The sequence below is a fragment of the Podarcis vaucheri genome, assembly GCF_965113315.1.
Source record: "Podarcis vaucheri genome assembly, chromosome: 5".
NCBI classification, from domain to species: domain Eukaryota; kingdom Metazoa; phylum Chordata; class Lepidosauria; order Squamata; family Lacertidae; genus Podarcis; species Podarcis vaucheri.
Genome location: NC_138763.1, coordinates 36,768,622 through 36,794,380, shown reverse-complemented (window position 1 = coordinate 36,794,380; position 25,759 = coordinate 36,768,622). Strand labels below are relative to the sequence as shown.

At 41.6% G+C, this 25,759-nt stretch overlaps 1 protein-coding gene across 2 annotated transcripts in view; it reads right to left on the bottom strand.

The window, feature by feature from the left end:
* Positions 1 to 25,759, bottom strand: part of LOC309531939 (glypican-5-like) — a 407,839-nt gene that overhangs the window by 105,405 nt on the left and 276,675 nt on the right. For both annotated transcript variants that reach the window (XM_082221811.1, XM_082221812.1), the window contains one exon: positions 7,783 to 7,933. In XM_082221811.1, coding sequence (XP_082077937.1) covers positions 7,783 to 7,933 — 151 coding nt within the window. The remainder of the gene's footprint in view (positions 1 to 7,782; positions 7,934 to 25,759) is intronic.

Here is a 25,759-nt window from a genome sequence, read left to right as displayed (position 1 = left end):
AAAAATACGGTACATGCTTTTATTTCTGTCTTTGCAGCGTTGCAGAAAACACGACTGCTCTCTTCAAACTCCAGCAGTCAAGAGTCAAACTCCTCCTGTACTTCCTGTACAGCTCATATTACACTCTGAGCTAATTCCAGTGCTTCGCACTGTGAATAGACTGTCCCTCTGTTTCCCACAGAACAGTCCCAACATTCCCATTATGTTTTGCTTTCAAGCTAGCAGCTCGCGGCCGCATTGCTTCTATATCGTAACAGTTTGTCCCTAGTAGGCCCCCTCCCCAACTACCTTAGCTCTCCGCAAGGGTACCTAACTGCCCCCTCTTCTGAACGGGCCTCCTGCAAGCTGTCTATGTAAAGCCCTGCCCTGTTATGCCTGTTTAGTCAAGAAACAGAGTGCATTGCGCAAGTTAGATTTTGGTATCAGCCACAATAGTGTAACATAGGTCTGGGCAAATCTGTCCATTTTGGTTTAATTCAGTTTCTCATTTCCCCAATCTCAAGTTCAATACTCCACATTTCTCCATTGTCAGAAATTTAGTGCATGATTTCTCTAAAATCCACATTTTTATTCCTCCAAATATAAAGCTATGTTGTGTGCTGCTTTTGCTAATATGCACATTTTTCTTCACCCTTTTCCCCAATATAAATTTTTGTATGCATTACTTGGGTGGAGAACTACATTGCAAAATTCAGAGAAGTGTGAATTCTGAAGGATAGCTCCGTTTTAGCTCATGTATAGTTTTGTAAAGTACAAATTAGGTAGTTTCATGTTGAAAGGCTAACCAAACCAAATTTACCTCCCATCCCTAGCATGGCATCCCTTCGTTAATGCTGCAGTGGACTCGGTATGATACGCCGTTTTGTCATTTTATTTCTGTCATTTCCTTCCCCGCTTTCATTTGTGCGCCATCCTCAGCAGCTCTGCTAAGCCATTTGATTTCCCATAAACTGTGAAGAAAGTCAGCCCACTGTGTTGATAATGGGTCTTGATTAAGCTGTAGCTGGGACAGACAGTAATCCTTCCATGCAAGAACCTAAGGCACCAAATAAGTTGGATGTCAAGGACGTTTTAAGCTAAAGTAGGCCATTAAGCTCTTCCTGAACAGAATGAACCATTTACAGTGGTACAACACTGAAATCATTTGTAAGGATTGTAAAGATGGAATCGGAAACAAAACACCTCATGAAACACAGGATACCGGGGGAGGGGGGGGGAGAGGCTGCACTTTCAGAATGATGTGAGATGTGAAGAATTCAGATGGCAGGAGCAGAGAGGGAAAATATTGAGAAAATTCAGTAATATGGTAATCTGCTAGGAGGTGGGAGACCTGTGGAGATGAAGATCTAGTACCTCTGGCATGTTGCCAGCAGACGTTCTACCCTTGGAATATTGATGAAATAATCATCGCTTAAAAAATAATATCACCAGCTGTACAATTACATATTTAGATACATGGAAGCTTTAGCGCAACCTGAGAACGCGACACATGGGGCAGGAAGACTGATTAAGATGGCAATTTATACAGCACATTGGTGTTGAGCAGCAGCATAGAAATGTTAGCAGATAAGAACATAATGAGGGCTAAAAGGTTCTTGACATGTGAAAACGGCGCCTAGTGATAGCATTTGTGCTCAATGAGAGAAATACATTAGTTCTGAACAGCTGTTGAGATGTGATAGAAATCAAGCAGGGAGATGTCATTAAAATATATATTAAATCATCTGCCTATCAGTGCAGAGGGGGAAATAATATATACTTATAGCAAGCTCACTCTCTGAATGTAAGTCCTTCTGGAGATGAAATAGCACCACATGTATGCACAGGAAGTAAGTCAGGTGGGGGTTGCAGTAATACATTTTTTAAAAACTCTAATGGCGAAGAAAACACAAAACCACAAAGTAAGGGTTAAACATACTGAATTAGCACAGATTGCTGCAGGGACAGGACAGAAAACTGGGAAAGGGAGTGAAAGGCAATATCCTGAAAAAGGGCTTGGCCTGTAGGGTTGAATCCTGTAGAGGAGCTCTTCACACTACACAGGTGTCACTTCTTTCCTTCTTGGTAATTACATGCATGCAAGGCAGCTTTTAATCCTTGTTTTTATTTATAGATAAAAACGATTCATCTAGTCCCCACATTTCTGACTTGTAACTATGATTTAATAAGAAAGGAGAGGAGTGTGCAGAATCCCCAGAGCAAATGTCACTACACTTTTCTTTCTGACTCCCTTGAAAATCCTCAGATCTTCCAGCTTGACAAAGAACTCCAAACGAACCACAACATTTCATTTTAGCTGAAACCAATGGCTGGGATGTAAAACGTCACTAGCGGGTCCGTTTGTCTTTTGTCTAAAGTGAAGCAGCCACACAACAGGGAAAGGAAGCAGTGGCAATTGTTCTGGTAGGTAGGATTGCAGGGGGTGCTCACTTCCCGCTAGGCCTGGCTGGCTGACCAGACTCAACAGCAGCTGCTAGGATTACGAGACCAGGCTATATGGAAAGAGGACCTCGTATAGGCCTCCGCCTCAAGTCTTGCAAAATGTCATGTGAGGTTTCCTGAGAGCTAGTGCCATCTTTGACACAGGTTCGGTGAAGTCCTGTGGGACTTGGGCGAAGCCACACAAAGCTTCTCTGCAGCATGTGCAGTTGCGTGTTGAGCTCCCCAAGCCACCCCAATAAAAACACAATTCATGCAGAATTTTTGTTTAAGGGTTTTTGGCATAATTTTGGCCACAACTATATTAAAATACAAAAAATGTGAGTGGTTGCTTAGGCATTGGTTGTGACTATCTGACCCCGCAAGGGGACAGACTTACATTTGCACGTCCAAGATAGTCAGAAAGGGAAAACATTTTGGGGAGAAAGATGGAGCTGGGAACCATGCCCTCACCTCTCCCCAAATGCTCCCGGGGGCTCTTGCGTGGCCCTAGCCCCTTGACAGGGGTTCGGACAAAAGCATGGCAACCCCCGGGTTCCTTTAATGGAATACCTTTGCAGCAGCAGCATTGGAGGGGCAGGCACAGCCAATCCATGCCCCTCCACCAACCAATTCATAAAACCAATGCCTAACTGCAACCTTACAGGTTGTGACGATTTGCTACACAGTAGGCAAAAACCAAATGGCTCCAGCCAATCAGCCAAATGGTCAAAATTCCTACCAGGCCCCTGCCCCAAAAGCAGATGACCCCATGACAGGCATAGCAAGGTCAATGCGAACAACCCTAAATATAGGGAGGGTGGGCGGGTGATCTGATGCATGCAGCGAAAAGAGGAAGCTCAACGCTGCACGCAGGGAATATAAAGCTAATAGGCTGTCAATCACAAAATGGCAACATCAAATTCTCCCCAATGACAAGAGAAGCCCAATCGCAATGGTGGCCAACTATCTTTACCCGCCAAGCAAAAGTGGGATGTCTTGTTAGACCCCACCGCAACACGTGCTCTCCATGAAGGAAAACACACTTAAGTAGCTGGTGGAAAAGTGATGGGACTCAGGATGGCAGAATGGAGTGACGGCGGCAGCAGTTCCGCCGCTTTACCTCAGGTGGCGAAAGGAGGCACATATCACAGAGAGCGGAAATATCCAGGAAATGGGGCCCCAGATTTGGCTCAGCAGGACTATTACCAAACATTTAAATAGCTATTTACTGCCTAGAAAGCCTGACAAATTGTGGAATACTTGAGAATGTGTTTAGCTCTGCTAGGTGGATTCGTATTGAATACGCTCATGTGGGTCTGTAGATGTAATTAAATACATTGTGCTTAAATATTTAAATGGGTTTTTTAAGAGCTAATAATAGCTTTTGCTATAAAAATGCTTATTTGCAATTATACTAAACAAAACACTGAATTATTTCTTTAAAAAAAAACCAACTTTTAATGGAAGAGTTTAAGGAAAGCAGTTAATAATACATTGAAGTTTCATGGTTTTTAGAAAAATGCCAGAAGCATGAACATTTGCTGACCTGTCCATTAATTTTGGAACCAGTTTGATGGTAAAACTGGATTTGTGGGCCACTGATTAAGAGGCTGTCAGTGAATCAACATTGCTGGTCCCACTTTGACCCTGGAGATGTGAACATGAAAACAATGCCCTCGAGAATGTACCTAGTGCTTTCCATTACCACTGCATTACTGCAGCTAGCCTTAAAACATTAGGATGCTGGGTTTCTAGGAAAATGGCTATATCTTCCAGGTTGCACTTCTCTCCTCTCATTTCAAATGTTTATGAAGTTTCTGGTTGTGGTTCACACAAAAGATTTCTGTCACTACGGTGAATAGGAGGTCAGAGACTCTCCTGCATGTGTGTAAAATCAAGGAAGATGAAGAATGCAGTAATAAATGGTGGCTATTCAAGACACCTGAGCTCTGGCAACTGCCCAGTCCAGCCCAACTCCATGATGACATCAGCCAGGACTGTGATAACCTGCATGGGTTGTGCTTTCCATACCAAACTAATTCCATTACAGAGTATATCTGCCTGGGTTTGCTTATTATTTTACAGTTTTGCTTGCGCGTCTTTAAGGTCTGAAAACATCTCCGGCAGCTCACTTTCTCTCTTGCTCATCCCACCATAAAATCAGGCACAAACTGTAGGCTAGCTCTGCCTGGGACAGGCTTGCAGCGCTGCTGTGGCCGGTGCACCACAACTGAGAAGGGCAGGCAGCAGCGTTGCCATGACTCTCCTCTCTCCACCGCAGGCTGCTCCCCGCTACGCCACTGGCAACGCCCTGTATTCATCCTTTTTCTTTACAGTGGTACCTCGGGTTAAGTACTTAATTCATTCCGGAGGTCCGTTCTTAACCTGAAACTGTTCTTAACCTGAAGCACCACTTTAGTTAATGGGGCCTCCTGCTGCTGCCGCGCCGCCGGAGCCCAATTTCAGTTCTTATCCTGAAGCAAAGTTCTTAACCTGAAGCACTATTTCTGGGTTAGCCTAGTGTGTAACCTGAAACGTATGTAACCCGAGGTACCACTGTACTCTGAAAACTTGTCAATCCATGGTGGTGTCACCATGTAGACCAACGTGGTGGAACCAGGTGGCCAATTCCCTCTACCCAAAAAAGAGGGCAGCTAAGTAGCAGAAGCATAAAAGAGATGGTAAAAAATAAATTCCAGCTACCCAAAAGGAGGTACATCTATTGTCATTCAATGTGTTCCGTTGAACGCAATGCAGTACTCATTTCTTTCCATAATATGCTTGGAACATTTGCTCATTGACTACTAAACATTTTATCCACTGTAGAGAAAGCTACACAGGATCCAAACAATGAAAGGAACTCATCCTCTTGATGCTTTAGCACACGCTTCTTTAAATACTGGCTATTATTTAAGGGGAAGTGTCTCCTATCACACTGAATTGCTTGGAGAAGCTTAATTGTAAGATACTCGAGGAATTATCACTTTCTGCTAACTGAACATAGCACACGCACGTAATGAATCATTCTCCATTTCCTCTTCCCCTCAACTTCTGGGCACTGTTTACCCTGTCCCCTTCCCACCCCCCAAATGAGGGGAATTTTGGAAGTGGAGGGCACACCATCTTGCCAAATCAGGTGAGACTGCTTACCTTAGGGGCAGCAATGGTGACAAGTCCTCCTCTTTTTATCTTTGTAATGCTGCTGCTTATGAGGGGAGCAGGTAACTTCTCCCCTCCCCCATCACATTCCCTTCAACTCTTAAAGTCACAGTGATTGGAGCTTTTGCACTGTGGTGCAGGTGCTTTCCTCCGCTTCCAGTATCTGGAGCCATGACATTTGCTTAAAGAACCAGGAGAAGCTGGAACCAGCAGAGAGAGGAGAGGAAGCCCTCTATCACCCTCAAAGGCGCATGACTGCAAAAGCTTTTCATTCCCTGCAACTAAAATAAATGCCCCCTCCAAAACGAATCCAAGCAATTTGATTCCATCCCCCACATCTTTGTAAACAATTGACCTTCCTTTCCAGTTAACCCTATTCAGATGGCCATGGCAATTTTGGGGTGGCCAATCGCGAACAAACATTCTATGTGCTAGCACTGTCACACCAAATTCTGTATTAGATTAGGGTGGCTGCTAAGAGAGGGCAGACAGAAAGCTCAAACTGGTGCTAACAATATAAATGGAACAATTATTCTGGGTATGTCTCAAGCTGTGAAATACACACATCCACACTATGGTACCAATTTAAATAGACCAAGGTTTACGGCATTATACAAAACTGACAATGGATTGAAATTACTAGGATTCTGAAAAATCATACTACTGTAAAAGCAAAGGAGCCCTTTAATTAGATGACTCCCACTCTCTCTCTTAATTGCATCGGAATATGCAAAACAGATTTACAGCTAGCGGCCTAAACACATAACACTACTTTAGAGTTAATTACAAAATACCATTATAATTTTTTCAAGGTGGAATTGCTGCTGTTAATGCTATAAATATAAAGCATGTGCAACACTTTATATGAACTATATTTTTGGAATATATGGTTTCTACCAAATAATTTCATCACTAGTTATGAAAAAACATTTTTTCTCTTTCTCACTTCCATCTGTGGCAATATCAGGGGGAGGGAGGAATGCAGATTTCACATATTGTGTAGATGAGCCAACTATTGGACAAGATTTCAATGCTTTTCATTTTACATTACTGAGTGTCTGAGAGACAATAGAGCCTTGGTAGATTCTGGCACAGCTATAGCATTTAAATAGTCTAATAGTCAATTAAAAAATACTTAGTAGCACCTGGCTGATGTTTAATTTGCACCACTTTGAAGAGAAAACATGTTACTTAAAGCACTTAACAAGTCTAAAATCCAGGCTGGAAAACACAGGAAGGAAAACATTGCACAGGGTTTTCTAGAATGCACATTAACGTAGAAATAATGGCTTTAAATTAGAAGTCACCACTGCAGTATGGCCTAAGGCGAAGAACCTATAATCACGGATGAAACATAGCTCCTATCCTATAAAGCAGCACACTGCCTTAGGCTTAGACGTTTACTCCATCAACATTATCCATAACGCATGCCCTGCCCCGCAAACAAGTCACCATTCCTTTACAGAAACACCAGAGAAGACAATGAACTGTGGATGAGCAGACGGGCAATACACCTTTAGTAAAATACCATAATCAAATGGCAAAACTTTGGTTCAAGTGCTATGCTTGCTTATTTCAACTATGTTCAAGTCAAAAGAACTAGCAGTTGTTATTTTAAAATTTGTGGAGCCACGGTACTATCCAAGAAAGGCTTAAGTCACAGTGGTTGTGGTTAGACTTCACGCTGAACCATGGCTTAGTGCTCTGTGAAGGAGCCTAGCTTCCTCCTGGGCATGCGTGCTTACCATTCGTGCGGCTGAAAGAAGCAGTTTGGAAGCGTCATGCCTTCCTGCCATGCCGAAAGTAGTTCCAGCACGCCCGATTCACAGCCCGTGGTTTGAAGCTGGCTTGTTTTGAATCTCACAGCTAATGTTAGGCAACAATAGCTGGCCCACACAACACAAGAAGCTTCTAAAATGGGAAGAAAAATGTTTTTGAAGGCCACATAAGAAGATGGGACAGTAGTGGTGGCAGGAGGAGACTAGGTTCGTTCCCATAGAATCAAATCATTGTTTTCCGCAGAAATGGGGAGCCTGTGGCTCTCCAGATGTTGCTGCACTACACCACCCACCCATTGGTCATGTTAGAGTCTTAGCAACATCTGGAAGGCTAAAGGTTACCTATCCAAGGGTTAGTGTAGTACCTGGATGAGATAAAAGTCAAACACAGCTTAGTGAATCTATGCAGAACTATTGGACCTACCTTTCGTGAGGCTTCTCTCACCAGATCCTTGACATCCGTCCTCATCATCACATTCTCCACTGGATCCCACCTCTTCATTCATTCCATTCCCACTGCCGCCGTCCCTGATAGCCATTCTTTCCGACTTTAAGTTTGTTTTCTCAGTCGCCCCCTAAAAAATAAAATAAAATGTTGGTTGTCATTTTAATGATTTTCTACAGTTCTGTCTTCAAAGGAAAGGTGCTGGGGGCTTCCTTATTTCATTGGCCCGTTTCCCCATTGGAAGCCACGTTCTTGCAATTTCATATCAGCCCATATCAAACAGCACAGAGTCACTGAATGGAAGGTGGGACGTTATTGAAGAGCTCATAAATGAGACACTGGGCATTTGAGGTCCTGGAACGCACATCTGGCTGAGTGAAATCTCCTTCCTTCTCCAACGTCAATCTTTCACTTTACAGCATCTTTCACTTGCAGCTTCTCTGATGTTAGGTTGTGAAGGCGGCTGTCATTTTTCAACCACTTCCTTTCCCCACTTTCCTGAAGTCAGTAATTGCATTGGCTAGGAGCTGGAATATGACACAATGAATGTTCAGTGAAAACCCCCAGGGATAAGGCTAGCTATAGATGTGACTCATAAGAACAGAATAAGGACCCTACTGGATCATAACAAAAACCTATCCGGTCCAGTATCCTGGTCCCATAACAGACAACCAGATTCCTATGGGAGCGGAAGAGCGCTCTTCCTGCTTGCATTCCCCAGCAACTGGTATTCAGAAACATACCGCCTTGGATCCTGGAAGTAATACAACCATCACTACTGGTAGGCATTAGCAACCTTATTCTCCATTCTTTTAAAGCTGTTCAAGTTGCTGGCCATCACATAAAAACTAATTCTGGAGTCTAAACATACACTATATGTACTTCCTTTTGGTTCTTTTTACAGGGCACACAGCTTACTGAACCACCTTCTTAAGGTCAAAGACTTATGGAAAAACTGCCACATATGTTGATTTTTACTTGTTTCCCCCAAATAGGGATTCTGGACTCTAAAGCCTCTAGGCTCCTGAACTGCTGCAGGACGCACCACATAAACAAAAATTCTGTTTGGGAGGAGGGGCAGTAGTAGAGGCAGGCTATCAGGGTGCTGATGGGACCACAGTAGTCTTCTGGTTTTTTTTTGTTCTTTCGTTTGCCAAGACTTCCCTCCTTAAGCTGGAGGCAGAGGAAATGAAGATAGGGTTGCAAAGAAAGACTTCTGGGTATTTTCCTTGGGACAGGGTGGGGAACTAATGCTGCTCCAGACATTGTTAGACTATAGTTCCCAGACAATATAGGCCAATGTTGGTGCTGATGGGAGCTGGAGTTCAACACTGACCCTTGGAGTCCCTCTCTACTCTACAATACAATTATCCAGAGGGCCACAATACAATCAACATATTTGCAATCAGTATAACATTTTTTTTTGTTATGCAAATATCAGCCAGAGAGAAGTACAGTGGTACCTCGGGTTAAGAAGTTAATTCGTTCTGGAGGTCCGTCCTTAACCTGAAACTGTTCTTAACCTGAAGCAGCATTTTAGCTAATGGGGCCTCCTGCTGCCACTGCGCTGCTGCTGCTGCACGATTTCTGTTCTCATCCTGAAGCAAAGTTCTTAACCAGAGGTAATATTTCTGGGTTAGCGGAGTCTGTAACCTGAAGTGTATGTAACCTGAAGGGTATGTAACCCAAGGGACCATGTATTGGGACCATGGCAGGTAGGGAGGGAGAATTTAGCTCTCCCTGTGCTATAGTTCTGACAAGCCTTTCTGAAGCTGTTGTTTGCTTTACAAGGCCTCCACTAGCTCAAGTGTGATGAAAAGCATAAATATCACTGAAAATGTTGAGGTTTTTTTCTTTCTATCTTTAGTCTCAAAACTTCAGCTTCCCTTTGTATGATCACTTACAACAATCATCATTTTGCTTGGGCTGCTTTCATTTTGAATGGTTTGAAACGTCAGTATTGTATAGCTGTTCTAGTTACGGGGCGTACAGCAGGAATTAGAAAGGATTTTCAGTTTCCCCCATAACGTTTCCTCCCCCTTTTTTTCATCAGAAGAGACTGTGTAGTCACTAACTACTCCCCCTCCCACTGTTCATTTTTTTTTATTACTTCTGAGGTGACCCACTAGCTGTTTCCCTGAAGATTGGACAATGGTGAACACTGCAAGAAATGGACAATTGCTTTCTTATGCTCACAGCATTCAAACAATGGAGGAGGTAGGTGGTAAGACTAGACGCATACTGAGTATGTTGACATATACTTACATTACACACCATTCAGTGATTCATCACAATATTTCATGGGAGGCAACAAAAGCATGCATCATCAACAAATGCTCCTTTCTTTTGGAGAAACACAGGGTAATTATTCAGCCCTGTTGCAAAAAGTTCACGGTGTCATACTTTTTACAGATGGGCATCAGAGACATGATTTGTGTCAACATGACAATATCCAATTGTAGTTCAATTTTATTTTTAAACAAGCAGCTTGATGTTCATCATTACTATTATTCATTATCTGAAAGCCTGATGTCATTCCGACATGGTAGAACGAGCTTGCTTTTAAAAGTCCTTTTATACATGATGAAGGATTGCTTCATTGTCTCACAGATTTCTGTTGTGTTTTGGCTGTAAGATAACTAGACACAGTCAGCTTTCTACGGCTTTCCTGTTGAATAAATACTTATGTTTTATGGAGCCAATGTATAATTAAATACAGGCTTATATGACTGCTTGCCACTGAAAGAAGTCATATTTACTCTCTGTGAAAGGCAGAAAATCCTGTTAAGAGTTATTCAGCACTTACGACTCATTTCTGGCCATGGCAAGAGCCTGATTCTGACTATGCGCCCTACTGAATTCAATGGGACATATTTTCATGTCATTCCACATAGTCTGGCAATTTGAATGAGCTTCGCTTAGACATTTGTGTGCATCACGTAATAACTGAGCACAGCTGCTTTTCTTGTGCAATTTTTTTACTGCGCTCTTTTCAGGAGAAGAAAACCAGTTTTGTCCCACCTCTGCAACCTGTTTTGTAGTGCTGGTATTGCATTAATTCTAATAACCATCTCAGACTGTATGGAAATGCTCCCAGCCTGCCTGTTTAGCTTGAAGAGATCAACTGTACTACCACATGCAGATTTTACCTCCCAACCTGTAACTTCCTTTTGCTCTGATCACCTTCACCTGCAGAGTTCAAAATGTTTCACTTTCTCTGCTGAGATTTCTGAAAGGTTACTGGCAAAAGGGATAAGCAAGTTAAGCTTTGCAAGAACAAAACCATTTGGTAAAAGGTTCCATATGCTTGATCCAACAGAGGAATCAGCATATGGAACCTTTTACCAAATGGTTTTGTTCTTGTAAGTTGTAAGTGCAAATGAGATGCTAGGAAAGGCGTCCAATGCAATTCTAGCCTGTGTGGTATCTTGAAGACAGGATACGTTTCCCTGTCTCAGCCCCTGCTGTGTATGACTGTGTGTGGAACACAACGCGTCCATCATTTAGGAGAACTCTGAGAGAGTATACCAAACAACACTGTAGGATTGGAAATGAAGAACAATGATATGGAAGGAGATCTGGGAGCTTGCCAGCATACCTTAAGGGCTAGTTTATTATCTGTCATTCTGAGAAAGGATACAGGATTACACCCAGAGACCACGGCTTCAGTTTCTTAACCCTACACTGTTAGAAACAGGGACCATGACAACAGCCTAAGTGTGTCTCTTTTCTAGTGTAACAAGGAGACAGAAGTGAAACTTTACTGATCAAGCCAAAATTGAGTTGATATGTGGGGCTGGATAGATACACACAATCTGATATGCAGTAGATAAATATAAATATGAACAGAATTGTATAGCTCAGAAAAAAAAAACTTATCTAATTTACTCTTTCCCCCCTCATATAGTGTTAGATTTATTCTAGCAAGCCAGAAGGATACCATGTAACAACATTAATGACCCTTACGGAGAAGATTCATAGTAATAAAAGTAATCCATCATCAATTCCTGAACCCAGCTCTCCACAGCCTTGTCTGATATGCTTTCCACTATGCCACACTTGTCTTACAAGGATCCCATTCAAATAAAGCTGACTAATAGTGCGTGCTTGGACTATAGAGGCCTGAATTCTGTATGGCAATTGCTTTCCAAAATGCCTCTTCACTTGATTGTTGTGGTAACCTTCAGCAAACCTTTGCATTCAAATCCCCCCAGTAGGCAATCACTGCAAAACAACAGAAACATCCAGAACTGTCCTGCTTCCCCCCACTTTAATCATCTACAAAGATTGAGAGTGGAATCCTGGCTCTCACCTGCTGATGCTTTCCTGAAGGCCAGAAAGACATTTGGCATGGATCATTTACTAACCAAAAGCATGATCTTTCAGCAAGACTTTGACAGTTAATTTCCTTTTTTAATATGCCGTAGCAAATTATGTATTGGCGTCTAATGGGATGAGCAAATGCCACTGCTGACTTTTGCACAAATGATGCAAGAAAGCGTCCTTATGCAAATGCCTTAAAAGTGTGATCTTTGCTTAGAGACACATAGGAAGCAACCTTAGCCAATTTGTCTGTATCATTTGTCTATCGACCTGGTATACAGTACAGTACAGGTACTCTGACCAGCAGTGGCTGCCTGGATCTCAAGCATATCATCATCTACCTTTTGAAAACACTGGATATGGTAGGGATTAAATCTGGGGCTTTCTATATGCCAAGTCTGTGCTCTACCACTGAGTTATAGCCCCTACCCTGACATGCTAATAGTTTCTTGACATTAATTTCAATAGACTTCTAATACAGTTAAATAACATTCTCTTAATACGTTTGGATTTCTTTTTTCAATTTTAAAATAAGATTGTACTTTGAATAGTTTCGGTAGTCTCAGTAAAGCTCATGGCATGAATTGTTCTAAAAACCATTCATGTCATTCCTCATCTAATTCTTTTTATCATTTCATGGTTTAAGGCTGCAATCCTAGGCATGCTTGCCAGGAAGTAAGGCCCACTGAACTCTGCAGGGACTTACATTTGAGTAAACATGCATTTGTTCTGGCTGCTAATCTTTTCATCATCTTTCGGACTTTCAAGTCTTTTACTTCACAGGTTCTGTACCTATAATGTGAAGATATTTTAGAAGCAAGGGATCAAACAAAAGAAACTTTTAGAAGCAAGGGATCAAATAAAAGCTAGTCATCTATGCTAGCTTTAGTGCCTACAGGATTCCTAAAGCTGTGTTTTAGCCAGGATTTCGATATAGCACATGGCTATTTTAAATGGATGCCTTCCTGGAATGATGGGCAATATTATCAAAACTATCAAAATGATGGGCAATATTATCAAAACTAAATATTTTCAGAGTTTTTTTTTAGTAAACAAGTAACTGTGTAGTATCATCACCACCATCATCTTTATTATATTTTTAATTTTTATCTTTATTACTCACCCTTCACCAGCAGGTCTTGGGGGGGGGGGGTTGCTATCAACTCCACCTCCTCCTGCCCAGGGAAGTTGCTTGGGGCCTTTCAGAGGAGAAAAGGAGGAGATGGTAGCTTTGGACACCAATGAATGTTTTGTGCTTGTTCACTTTGGATCAAGTAAAGATGGGATTGAAATACTAATAAATTAGTAGGGATAGAGAAGAAATTTTGTTTGTTTGGCACCTTAATGCAAATCTGCACAATTCACATTCCTGAAACAATATAGAAATAATGCACCTATCCTCTAATTCACACTTTTTCAAATTTTGTACTGCAAGAAATTATGTACAATGATGTGAATATTATGGAGAAGTCTGCATAAAAACACCTATATTAGTGAAAAGTGTACAAAAAATATTGTTATTGTCTTCCACATAAGACTCATAGAATCATAGAGTTGGAAGAGACCACAAGGGCCATCGAGTCCAACCCCCTGCCAAGCAGGAAACACCATCAGAGCATTCCTGACATATGGTTGTCAAGCCTCTGCTTAAAGACCTCCAAAGAAGGAGACTCCAACACACTCCTTGGCAGCAAATTCCACTGTCGAACAGCTCTTACTGTCAGGAAGTTCTTCCTAATGTTTAGGTGGAATCTTCTTTCTTGTAGTTTGGATCCATTGCTCCGTGTCCGCTTCTCTGGAGCAGCAGAAAACAACCTTTCTCCCTCCTCTATATGACATCCTTTTATATATTTGAACATGGCTATCATATCATCCCTTAACCTCCTCTTCTCCAGGCTAAACATGCCCAGCTCCCTTAGCCGTTCCTCATAAGGCATCGTTTCCAGGCCTTTGACCATTTTGGTTGCCCTCCTCTGGACACGTTCCAGTTTGTCAGTGTCCTTCTTGAACTGTGGTGCCCAGAACTGGACACAGTACTCCAGGTGAGGTCTGACCAGAGCAGAATACAGTGGCACTATTACTTCCCTTGATCTAGATGCTATACGCCTATTAAAGTTAAGAACTCAGGGTGATATACAAAATATAATGAAACAGTTTCAAAATAGCACAAGAAATAACAGACAAGTTTAAAAAGCAATACACAATGGACACCCATGGCAGTCCGCTAAATGCATTATGGGGAAAACCACTTGCAAAAATTCACGTATTCTGCAAAAACGCATCCCAAAATGTACATATTTGGAGAAATGCTGACAAATTTTTATACAAAAATAACAATCACCAACCAATGTTGAAATCTAGTTAACCGAACTCAAAATGGGGAAAAAATTGTAAGTGAGATACACCAGCACTGAAAGATTTGTCCATCTGCAACAGTCAGCCAGCAGCTCACTGCCATATATATATGTCCTCATTACACCTTAGAGGTGGGTTGTATATTTTTTTTCTTTTGCACTTCTGCAAATCTCATGGTTTCCCTAGGTATGCTGATACCTCCCCCTCTGGTGCACAGGTGGTATGATGCTGGCTACATAAGTGATGGTACTCTCCCTCTGAAGAATAGATACAGTGGAATAGTCTCCATGGTATCTGAAGAAGTGTGCATGCACACGAAAGCTCATACCAAGAACTAACTTAGTTGGTCTTTAAGGTGCTACTGGAAGGAATTTTTTTATTTAGTCTCCATGGTGACATGCAGTATATCTGTGAGTATCAGAGACTAGGGGTATACAATTGACGAAGATGGTTGCTTCCCTGCCCAGTTGTGTACTTCCTGGAAGACCTTTGGTTCGATCTAGCAGGACTGTTACTTATTTTGAAAATTTATACGTTGCTTCATCTTCGGTGACCCCGATCACAACAAATCACTGAAACAATAAACATCAAACTGCAAGCCAATAAGCTACTAATCACTTCTTATACTCTTACCAAATTCATCAGAAAACTTTTTACGCAGTGTGGTTTTCAGCAGGGCTGTGCAGATATGAGGGCAAACTCTTTCCGAGATAAATTTGTGGAATTAATGACTGATCAGCATGAACCTGTGATAGAACTGTCCTGCTTAAACATTCGCACCTGCCAGCTTTGAGGCTAGTAATAACAGGGCAAGAACATTCTGTTTGATCAGACCTAGGAAGTGTGAAATGAGACGTGTCTGCAATCCGGAAGCTTGTCTCACTCCATCAGTCCTTGAATGGCACCATTTTGAGGAAGCATGTTCTGATGGGTTAAGCAAATAAACAGTGCTCCCCCCAAATTGTCATATAGAAGAGAACAAAACCCTTTTTTTCCTGCTTTGTACTCCGACAGCAATTACCTTGCTTGTTTGCTGAAGGAAATGTTCATGACATGCTCTAGTGCATGTTAATTCTGTTTCATGTTGTCAGATAATTATTTGTTTCCAAGCTCTGCATTAGTTTGGATTATTCTCATGACAACATGAAAAGTTTGACATTTCTCCATGAAGACTGGAGAACATTCTTGCCATTTATAACAGCAAGGTCTCAGGCAGTGTCAAATTAGTAAAATCACAAACATAGTTATATGCAAAGTTACTAAGAAAATGGATGACTTTACTTGAACCCTCCAATAGTGAGAATATAAATTAAATTTAAAGAATATGATCAAACAAATTAGCACTGAGCTAACTTCTTTGGTCTTGGTCTGAAAAAAATAAATCCCAAACTACCTAGTTTATTTGGCTACTGTAGGTTTGAGTTGCATATATACCTCAGATTACAGACGCTTCAGGTAACAGACTCCACTATCCCAGAAATAGTACCTCGGGTTAAGAACTTTGCTTCAGGATGAGAACAGAAATCGCACGGTGGCGGCGCAGTGGCAGTGGGAGGCCCCATTAGCTAAAGTGGTACCTCAGGTTAAGAACAGTTTCAGGTTAAGAACGGACCTCCAGAACGAATTAAGTTCTTAACCCGAGGTACCACTGTATAGGTATAACTCTATCCTGTTTCTACACAATTTATCAGTGAAACAGGGTTGATGTGTACATTATGATTGGCTTTTTCCTTTCTTTTTATAGGTCATGTATGAGGAGTATAATGCAGGAACCAACAGAGCACTGCAACATCTGTCAAGGTGGTTGGAGGTCCAAGTGAACATCCCTGAAAATGGAAATGGGTGTTGCAGTTGACATAACAGTGCTTGTGCTAACTGAGAAAAGAAAAAATGAAAAGGCAACTATAACATGATTCAACAGTTGCAGAATCCCTTTTCATTCATACCTTCCTCATGCCCATGGAAGGGACAGACCACAGCTGTTGGGGCCACATCCTGTGGGCATTGAATGCTACGTTTCCGAGCACAATTCAAAGTGTTGGTGCTGACCTTTAAAGCCTTAAACGGCCTCGGCCCAGTATGAAGGAGTGTCTCCACCCCCATCGTTCTTCCCGGACACAGAGGTCCAGCGCCGGGGGCCTTCTGGTGGTTCCCTTACTGTGAGAAGCAAAGCTACAGGGAACCAGGCAGAGGGCCTTTTCGGTAGTGGCGCCCGCCCTGTGGAATGCCCTCCCATCAGATGTCAAAGAGATAAACAACTACCTGATATTTAGAAGACATCTGAAGGCAGCCCTGTTCAGGGAAGTTTTTAATGTGTGACATTTTAATGTATTTTTAATCTTTGTTGGAAGCCACCCAGAGTGGCTGGGGAGACACAGCCAGATGGGCGGGGTACAAATAATAAATTATATTATTATTATTATTATTATTATTACTCGCTCCACCACTGGTATCTGTGCTTTCAGTGGGACATATGAAAAGGGGAACCTATGTGGATTCAGCTATATGTGTATAGATGCCTCTTTTCAGACATCTTGTCAGATAGAAGTGAACAGAACCCCTATTAGACACATTTTTTGCAAAGCTATTTACCCTAATAAAATGCATTCTTGTACGTTGTGTTCATAAATGCATGCATTCTTATGCACACTGCAGCCCAGTACATGCATTTTTGCACCCATGGTTTCTCTGGAAAAGTGCACTGAGAAATATGGAGAAGTATGAAATTTGAAGGATGGCTGGGTTTCAGTTTATGAATTGTTTCAGAAAGTGATAACTAGGTCGGTTCACCTTTAAAAGCAAACTGAATAAAATTTCTCCTCCATCCCTAATATTAGTGAGTAATACTGTTGGTCCATATAGTCAAGTACTGTGCATTATGCCTGGCAAAGGATCCAAACCATTATGCACATGTCTATCCCAGCTCTGCTGCCAGAGGTCCTTTAACAGCACAATCCCAACCATGGTTAATCAGAAGTAAGTAAGTGGGGTTGCAATGGTAGCCTAAAATGCTGGAGATTGAAGCTGTGCCATTATGCACACAAAGTGTGCGTTCTTCAACCAGGATAGATAGATAGATGATAGATAGATAGATAGATAGATAGATAGATAGATAGATAGATAGATAGATATAGATAGATAGATGATAGATAGATAGATATAAAATATATATAATATATAAAGTCTGCAGTTGTAAACACACAACTAAATTGTGCATGTTTACATACTGCCACATTTTACTGGTACTAAAAATGCCCAATTGTACAAAATTATCATGCTACATACTTAATATGCAGATGAAAGTTTAATATCTAGCTAATATGCAGAGATATATTATTGTAAGCAGAAAAATTAGTCAGTATGAGCACATTCAGTGCCAGCACAACTACTTGATATCCTGCAATTTCCCCTCCAAAATAACCTTACTGTAGTAGGAATAACAACAACAAAATGTTCAGTTCTATGAAATAGCTGTGTTTGTGGGAAAAGTATGATAGGTTGCTGCTGGAATAATTTTTTTTAAATAAACAATTTATTAAAATGGAGAAATAATGCAGTCTTAATCATCACTGCAATTAAAACAAATTTACATTATTTATCCCATTTATTTAAATATCTGCAAATATCACATTATACGCGAACACTACAGATGGATACACAGCTTGTATGGGAAATCACGATTATTTGTTAAAACAAAGGATCATTTATGCAAACAAGATGAAGACTTCTATACAGTTAGCTTGTCAGAAATATTAATGATCCACTTGTATGTTAGGCTGCCTTGATTTAGCCTCAGGCAATTCTCTCACAGCTACTCATTAAATACCAAGAAAGAGACGGCACACAGAAATTATGTATTAATTTTTTAAAACCAGTACTTCATATTTCTATTGTTCTCCTGCAAGCAGGGGCGGATTTAGGTTTGACGAGGCCCTAAGCTACTGAAGGTAATGGGGCCCTTTATATATCCAGCTGTCCTTTGTCAACAACAAATTGTCACTGTCTTTTGTGTTGAATATATGCTATGTGGTAATTTATGGACCTAATAGGTATCTAAAGCCATTTGCACATGTTGCCATGCAACCAGTCTAGGCAGAATGTAGGCACCCTATATATAGAAATGAGCAAACCAGTGATATTTTAGGGAGCAGGCTAGCAGGCGGGGCCCATTATTTACATCATAGGAGCCTACACAACACAAAACTCTGTTGCTGTATGTAGGTTGTATTTTATTTATTTTTTATCTTATATTTTGGAAACGTACATCCAGTTTTCCCCCCTTTATTTTTTGGGCCCCCCAAGAGAGTGGGGCCCTAAGCTATAACTTGTTTAGCTTATATGTAAATCCAGCACTGCCTGCAAGTAATAGGCTTCTGTCTTTGTGGATGCCACATGGCTTTCCCTTGAAGCCACTTCTTCTGTGCACATGGCCAATCCAGTCACTTCAGCTCCACAGGCACGTACCTCTATTCTACAACATGCTAAGAACACAGGTGTGCTAAAACATATGTGTTGCTATAGATACATGCCTGATAAGTGCAATTCTACGTGTGTTGACTCAGACACAAGTCTTACTGATTTCACTGGGACTTTCTCTCAGGTAAGTGGGGGTACAGGATAGCGAGTTCAGCCATTTTGGTTTCCCTTCTCCAACTACATTGTAGGACTTGGCTTAGCTACAGGGAAATGCCACAGCGACTCGTGATTAGTTTGGGCTCCTGGGGGAATAAACGTGTTTCACTCTCATATGTATGAAGCAAGCATTTCTGTCTTGTTTCCACCTGTTTCCCTGGGATCAGCGGAACACCGGATTTCTTGGGCCTATTATGAGATGATTTTTCCAACACATCCAGCCTTTGCATTGACCTGCGCTATGGACGGAGGCCGAGGCAGTGGGAGCAGCATAGTCATTGCATCACTGCATATGCATTGCTACTACACCTGAAACATTAAGAGTGTGTGCCATAAGGTTACTGAAGCACATAACAATTACAAAAAACCAACACTCACTGCAGATATTGTATTATTATGCTAATTAAATGTTGTAAAAAAACAAACAAGGATAGGAAGGGCACTCACACACACTTTCTCTCTCATTCTTCAGGTTTAATTAAGGAACCTAGAATAATTCTTGCTGCCCTGGCTATCAAAAGAATGAAATTCATGAATGTTATTGGAATTAACTTTTAAACATTATTACATTAGCAGTAAGATTTTTATTTTTAAAAAAGTTACCATGAAGAACAACGACTTAATCATTTTCTTCACTCTAATAATTGGTTTATTTATGGATTGCCGTTTACATTTGTCTCAAGGCTATTTACAAGGCAATCTTGGATACATTGCCAGGGCAAATGGCTGCTTATTCCCCTGGACTGTTCCATGTAATATTGAGTGAGAAATAGTTCAAACATTTGAGTCCTTCTACCAATCAATTGGGACGCAGGTGGCACTGTGGGTTAAACCACAGAGCCTAGGGCATGCCGATCAGAAGGTCAGTGGTTCGAATCCCCGCAACGGGGTGAGCTCCCATTGCTCGGTCCCTGCTCCTGCCAACCTAGCAGTTCGAAAGCACATCAAAGTGCAAGTAGATAAATAGGTACCACTCTAGGAGGAGGGTAAACAGCATTTCCGTGCACTGCTCTGGTTTGCCAGAAGCGGCTTAGTCATGCTGGCCACATGACCCGGAAGCTGTATGCCGGCTCCCTCGGCCAATAAAGCGAGATGAGCACTGCAACCCCATAGTCGTCTGCCACTGGATCTAATGGTCAGGGGTCCCTTTACCTTTACCAATCAATTTGTTCAAATGGTGATGGTGTGTAAACTGCCCCCCTCACCCTACACACAAGACAAACACTAGAAATACTTGTCTACCGGACAGATTCCCAGTGCATAAATTAGTTTAATCCCTATGTTAGGTCTTGCATGGATAAAATCATGTGGAGGACAATGATTACTGCCTGCTGAACCCTCTGGGCAGTTATCGAACACTTGAACCTTCAGAAGGTCTGTTTAGCATTGTCCAGTCCTATTCTCTGTTCCAGTTGGCAGCAACACACTAGACTTTGACAGGCTAAGGAATCTCCTGGTTGTACTACTATTTACATATATACCTAGGGGGAGCAAATCTAGGGATACACATAACAAAAAGGAAAAGTGTAGAACTCTCTTGGTCACATGGCCAAGAGCTCCATTTCAAAATACAGAGAAATGCAACTTTCAAAGCATGGCTGTATTCTGCTTTGTGGTTTCAGAAAGTGTGAATTACGCAGGGTCACCTGAAATGTGAACTGAATCTAATTTCAAGTTAGCTCAATACCTCTCCATGCAGCACATGGATTCAGGGAGGGCCCATGCCAACATCATGAGCCTTCTTCAAGAGGTCTGCTTTGCAAACCATCAACAAATGTCGTCTTGATGCTTGGAAGCTGCCCATCCTGAAATTTTGCGCCACTGTAGGCCACTTAGCATTTGCATAATTTAATTAATCTTAATGCCTAAAAATGTGACATTTGCCCTTTACATAACATTGAATCAGACACTGCGATAAAAACAGAAGTGGCAGGCTTATTTAAAATGTACTGGGAGGTTACCCTACATATTTTCTACTCCATTCCTGCAAAATTGTCAGGCCTCTAGCCAAGTATGCCAACTTTCATCCTTGCCCAGTGTTCCAAGACAACCTACCGGCTTTCTGGCTCCATCTGGTTCTTTCGTCCCACCATTTTCTTTCTCCACTCTTTCCTCTAGCTCTTTTGAACCTACATCACACATTTGATTCAGTGAATTCAGTCAACACTGCGCCTATTTTTCTGGCTCTGGATCTGCTTGGACTTGTCTCAAGACTCAGATCTGCATATATATGCAACCTGGGTCTTAGAAATTGTCCAAGTGAGTTCATAAACAGCAGCGGGGACTTGGAAATTATTGTGGGGGAAAAAAGTTTCTCTCAGCATGAGGGGCTACACTGATGGCACAGGGTTTCAAGCAAATCCTGTTTGCCTGATTCAAGACCATACATTAAAATAAAAATGTCACTTGCTGTTGTTTCCCTATTGGAGTGCTCCAGTTACTTCATCATTCAATATATGGATACACGGAGAGATAGGCAGATTAAACAGATATTACATTGTCTATACAGCAGTTAATGAATCAGTGTATGCACAGACTAATTCTGCTCATTATGTACCTCAGGGTTTTCTTGCTGCTCTAATATGACAGCTTTTCTTCTAGAGGAATTATACTAAGATATAATTGTGTGTTATGTATTCTATTCTATTTTTATTTTTTTATTTTGCTAGGGAAGCTGATAATGTGGAACCTTAATAAAAGACCTTCTGGTGTCAAGTTTTATCATTTGGAAGGTTTGGATTAATATGAAATGCACAGCTGAGGTACCTGTGGTCTGAAGTGCTTGAGAGACTCTTTTAATTGCCACAATCTGTTGTTCCTCTCAGATCTATTTGGAAAGGTGTTCAGCAAGGCATGTGTTTTGCTGATGAGCTGCTCTACGTCTTGTAAAGCAGTAATATTTTGGCTTGTGTCAGATGTTGGCACTGCTGATACTTAAATGTTTAAGAAGAGGAAATGAAAGGATGAAGACTGAATGTTAAAGAGAGAGGCAGAGATATGTTAATGGATACTTGAAGTAATAGTATGTGATAGGTTAAGTTGTTCTTCTCTTCTGTTGTGTTCCTTACAATAATCAGAGCACGGAAATCTGCCAATAGGGAAGTATCGGCGTAAACATTATTCTAGCAGAACACAGCAGTCCAAGTGAACTGCATCTCTACATCATGCCTGTTGTTTTCATTGGCAACAGTGTTTTGTTTTGCTAGACTCCCCAAAATGGCCAACTTTGGTTCAAATTAAGTACTCTTTAAAAAAAAATAATTGCAGTGCATTAGAAGTAAGCTGGATGCACGGTCCTTTATTGTGAAGTTATTCACCTTTGTATGTATTAATCTTTTATTACACATATTTCCCTTGTTTGAGTTGTCTGACAGCTACATGAATCAATACTGCACAAAGTTGCATTACCATTTTGATTTTTGTGTGGTTTTTTTGTATTGTAATTGCTGCATTGATATTTTCTATTAATTCTTAAAATATAAATAAATAACTAAAAATTTCTACAGGGCCTACAGCACTTGCCTTCTGCCTGCTCAAAATTCTAAGTTTCCTTGTCAGATGTTGTTTATGAATGAGTCATGGGAACAACTCACAGGACTACCTAGTCTCAACTATTTTTTATTATTGCTATTTGACATTTATGGAGCATCTTACCATTTTAATTTTATCATATAATTTTATGCACATCGCATCACATTTACATGTAACTAAGCACACTGCATACCCATAAGCATTGTTTAATTCTGAAATAAATAATGATTGTGCAGCACTGCCCAATTGTCTTTCCCACCGTTATTAGGGATGAAAAATGTTAAAATCATATAACAACTACTGCCAAATGTTAATCCAATGGCGATCCCAGTGCAGGGATGAATTCATTGCTCCTGGACATACCCTAGGCAACACTGCTAGCTGAAGTACAGTGGTGCCTCGCAAGACGAAAATAATCCGTTCCGCGAGTCTCTTCGTCTAGTGGTTTTTTCGTCTTGCGAAGCAACCCTATTAGCGGATTAGCGGATTAGCGGCTATTAAAGGCTTAGCGGCTTAGCGGCTAAAAGGTTATTAGCGGCTTAGCGGCTTAGAAAAAGGGGGGGAGCGAAAAAAAATCGGAACACTCGCAAGACGTTTTCGTCTTGCGAAGCAAGCCCATAGGGAAATTCGTCTTGCAAAGCAGCTCAAAAACGGAAAACCCTTTCGCCTAGCGGGTTTTCCATCTTGAGAGGCATTCGTCTTGCGGGGCACCACTGTAAAAGCTAAAAGGTAACGGTAAAGGTACCCCTGCCCGTACGGGCCAGTCTTGACAGATTCTAGGGTTGTGCGCTCATCTCACTCTAGAGGCCGGGAGCCAGCGCTGTCCACATACACTTCCGGGTCATGTGGCCAGCGTGACAAAGCTGCTCTGGCGAACCGGCACCAGAGCAGCACACGGAAACGCCGTTTACCTTCCCGCCAGTAAGCGGTCCCTATTTATCTACTTGCACCCGGGGTGCTTTCGAACTGCTAGGTTGGCAGGCGCTGGGACCGAGCGATGGGAGCACACCCCGCTGCAGGGATTCGAACCGCCGACCTTTCGATCGGCAAGTCATAGGCGCTGAGGCTTTTACCCACAGCACCACCCGCGTCCCTATGAAGTAGAAGCTACTTGCAGCCTTAAAACTAGATTCTGGAGGATCATCCATATATCATTGCCTTCACAACAAGATGTTTCAGGTTGCTAAGCTTACCTATCTTCCTGTTTCTTGACTGACATGATGGAAAGGGCAATGCAAGGTGACAGCTAATGTTCTTTTTCAAACCTGCACTGAATATTTTAAAACTTCTGATAAGTATTTAATTTAGAATACCCCATACTACCCCCCCACTGTATTTGATTGAACTTTTGCAGCTGTTTGGCATCTGTGCTGAGACACATGGAATAGAAAGAATATAATAAAGGTCTGCTAATTTGAAAAGAAGAAGAAAAAGGATGCGGTTCTGGTAAGTATTCTGGGAAAGACATATTTAGTAACTCTAATAGAAACCTTCCACATCTCTGCTGAGATGTAATGCTGGTTTCTCACAATTACAGTTCTACTCTAATTCAGTTGTTCTTCTTATGATCTGTACACACATTTTAGCAACACTTCCAGGCATATTTTAATTCTTATTTGCAACGTTAGCTCTTCAGATTAAAATTAGACTATGCATAGAAAGAAGGACCATTTTCAATCAGCAAACTGATGTCTCCATAAAAGAAAGCAACATGCTGTCTACAAATATACCCCTTTGTTTCATTCCAGGGATCTTGTTAACACTGTACATTTGGGCAACACATTTCCCGTGCAAGCTCAAACTCTTCATAGAACATTTTCAAACCTTTGATCACTGAAGGGTGTCATGTGGCTTCAGACCACAGGCAGTAACCTTCTTTCACTGTTCCAAACTATTTTCAGCAAGTAGTTATACAAGGCTTAAACACCAGCAGAGGAATGATGGCGCAATGCCAGTACCCCATTCCTGGTTATTAGTGAGAACAATCTTCTGCACTCACATACCTGCAAAATTGTCCTCCAAACTGGTGGTAAGGATTAAGTGGGAAGTAGGGCATGAGACAATATGATCATGTGGACAATATTAATGCCACCACAAATAAGAACATACTGCTGAGCTGAAATTTGGGGGCTATGTCCATTATATCTGAAGAAGCGTCTCCACCCTCATCGTTCAACCCAGACAATGAAATCCAGTGCCAAGAGCCTTCTGGCAGTTCCCTCACTGTGAGAAGTGAGGTTACAGGGAACCAGGCAGAGGGCCTTCTCGGTAGTGGTGCCCTCCCTGTGGAACGCCCTCCTGCCAGATGTCAAAGAGAACAACAACTACCAGACTTTCAGAAGACATCTGAAGGCAGCCCTGTTTAGGGAAGCTTTTAATGTTTGATGTATTACGGTATTTTAATATTTTGTTGGAAGCCGCCCAGAGTGGCTGGGGAAGAGTGGGTGGGGTATAAATAATAATAATAATAATAATAATTATTATTATTATTATTATTATTATTATTATTATTATATCATGTCCTCAGTTGTTTTTGTAAATGGCACATTTCTTGTGCAGTGAGGGCTCGTCCACACCTCAGCTTGCACCATGCCTAGAAACAGGGCCGTCTTTACCCAGGGGTGCAAGGGGTGCGGAGCACCCGGGCATCGAATTCTGGGGGGCGTCAGGTGCCCGTGGCTGAAGCCGCCTAAGCTCTTAACTGTGATTGGCTTTTAAGATCTGTTCTCTTTTGCGGAAGAGCTGCAGAACCAATGTATCTGGTGCCGCCCCACAGTGGTATGTTTCATTTTCGCATGATCACAAAAACGGAGCTATTGCTGCCACTTTTATATATATATATTCCATGTTAGTGGTTTTTGTTCTCCCCCTCCTTAAAAGCTGAACAGCTTGGACTTGCGCCCCTAAGAAAAGCTGGGCGGATCTTTGCACCCCGGTGTCACATATGCTAATGATGGCCCTGCCCAGAAATCACAGGTCCAAGTGGTTTCTTGCTTGTCCTATGTTTTTGAGGCACAGATCTGAGAAGTTTTCCATTTGCCCCGCTGCTTTTCTGGGGAAAATGCAATCTTTACTGCTGAATCGGGCATTTACACATTCACATACTCTGTCCTCC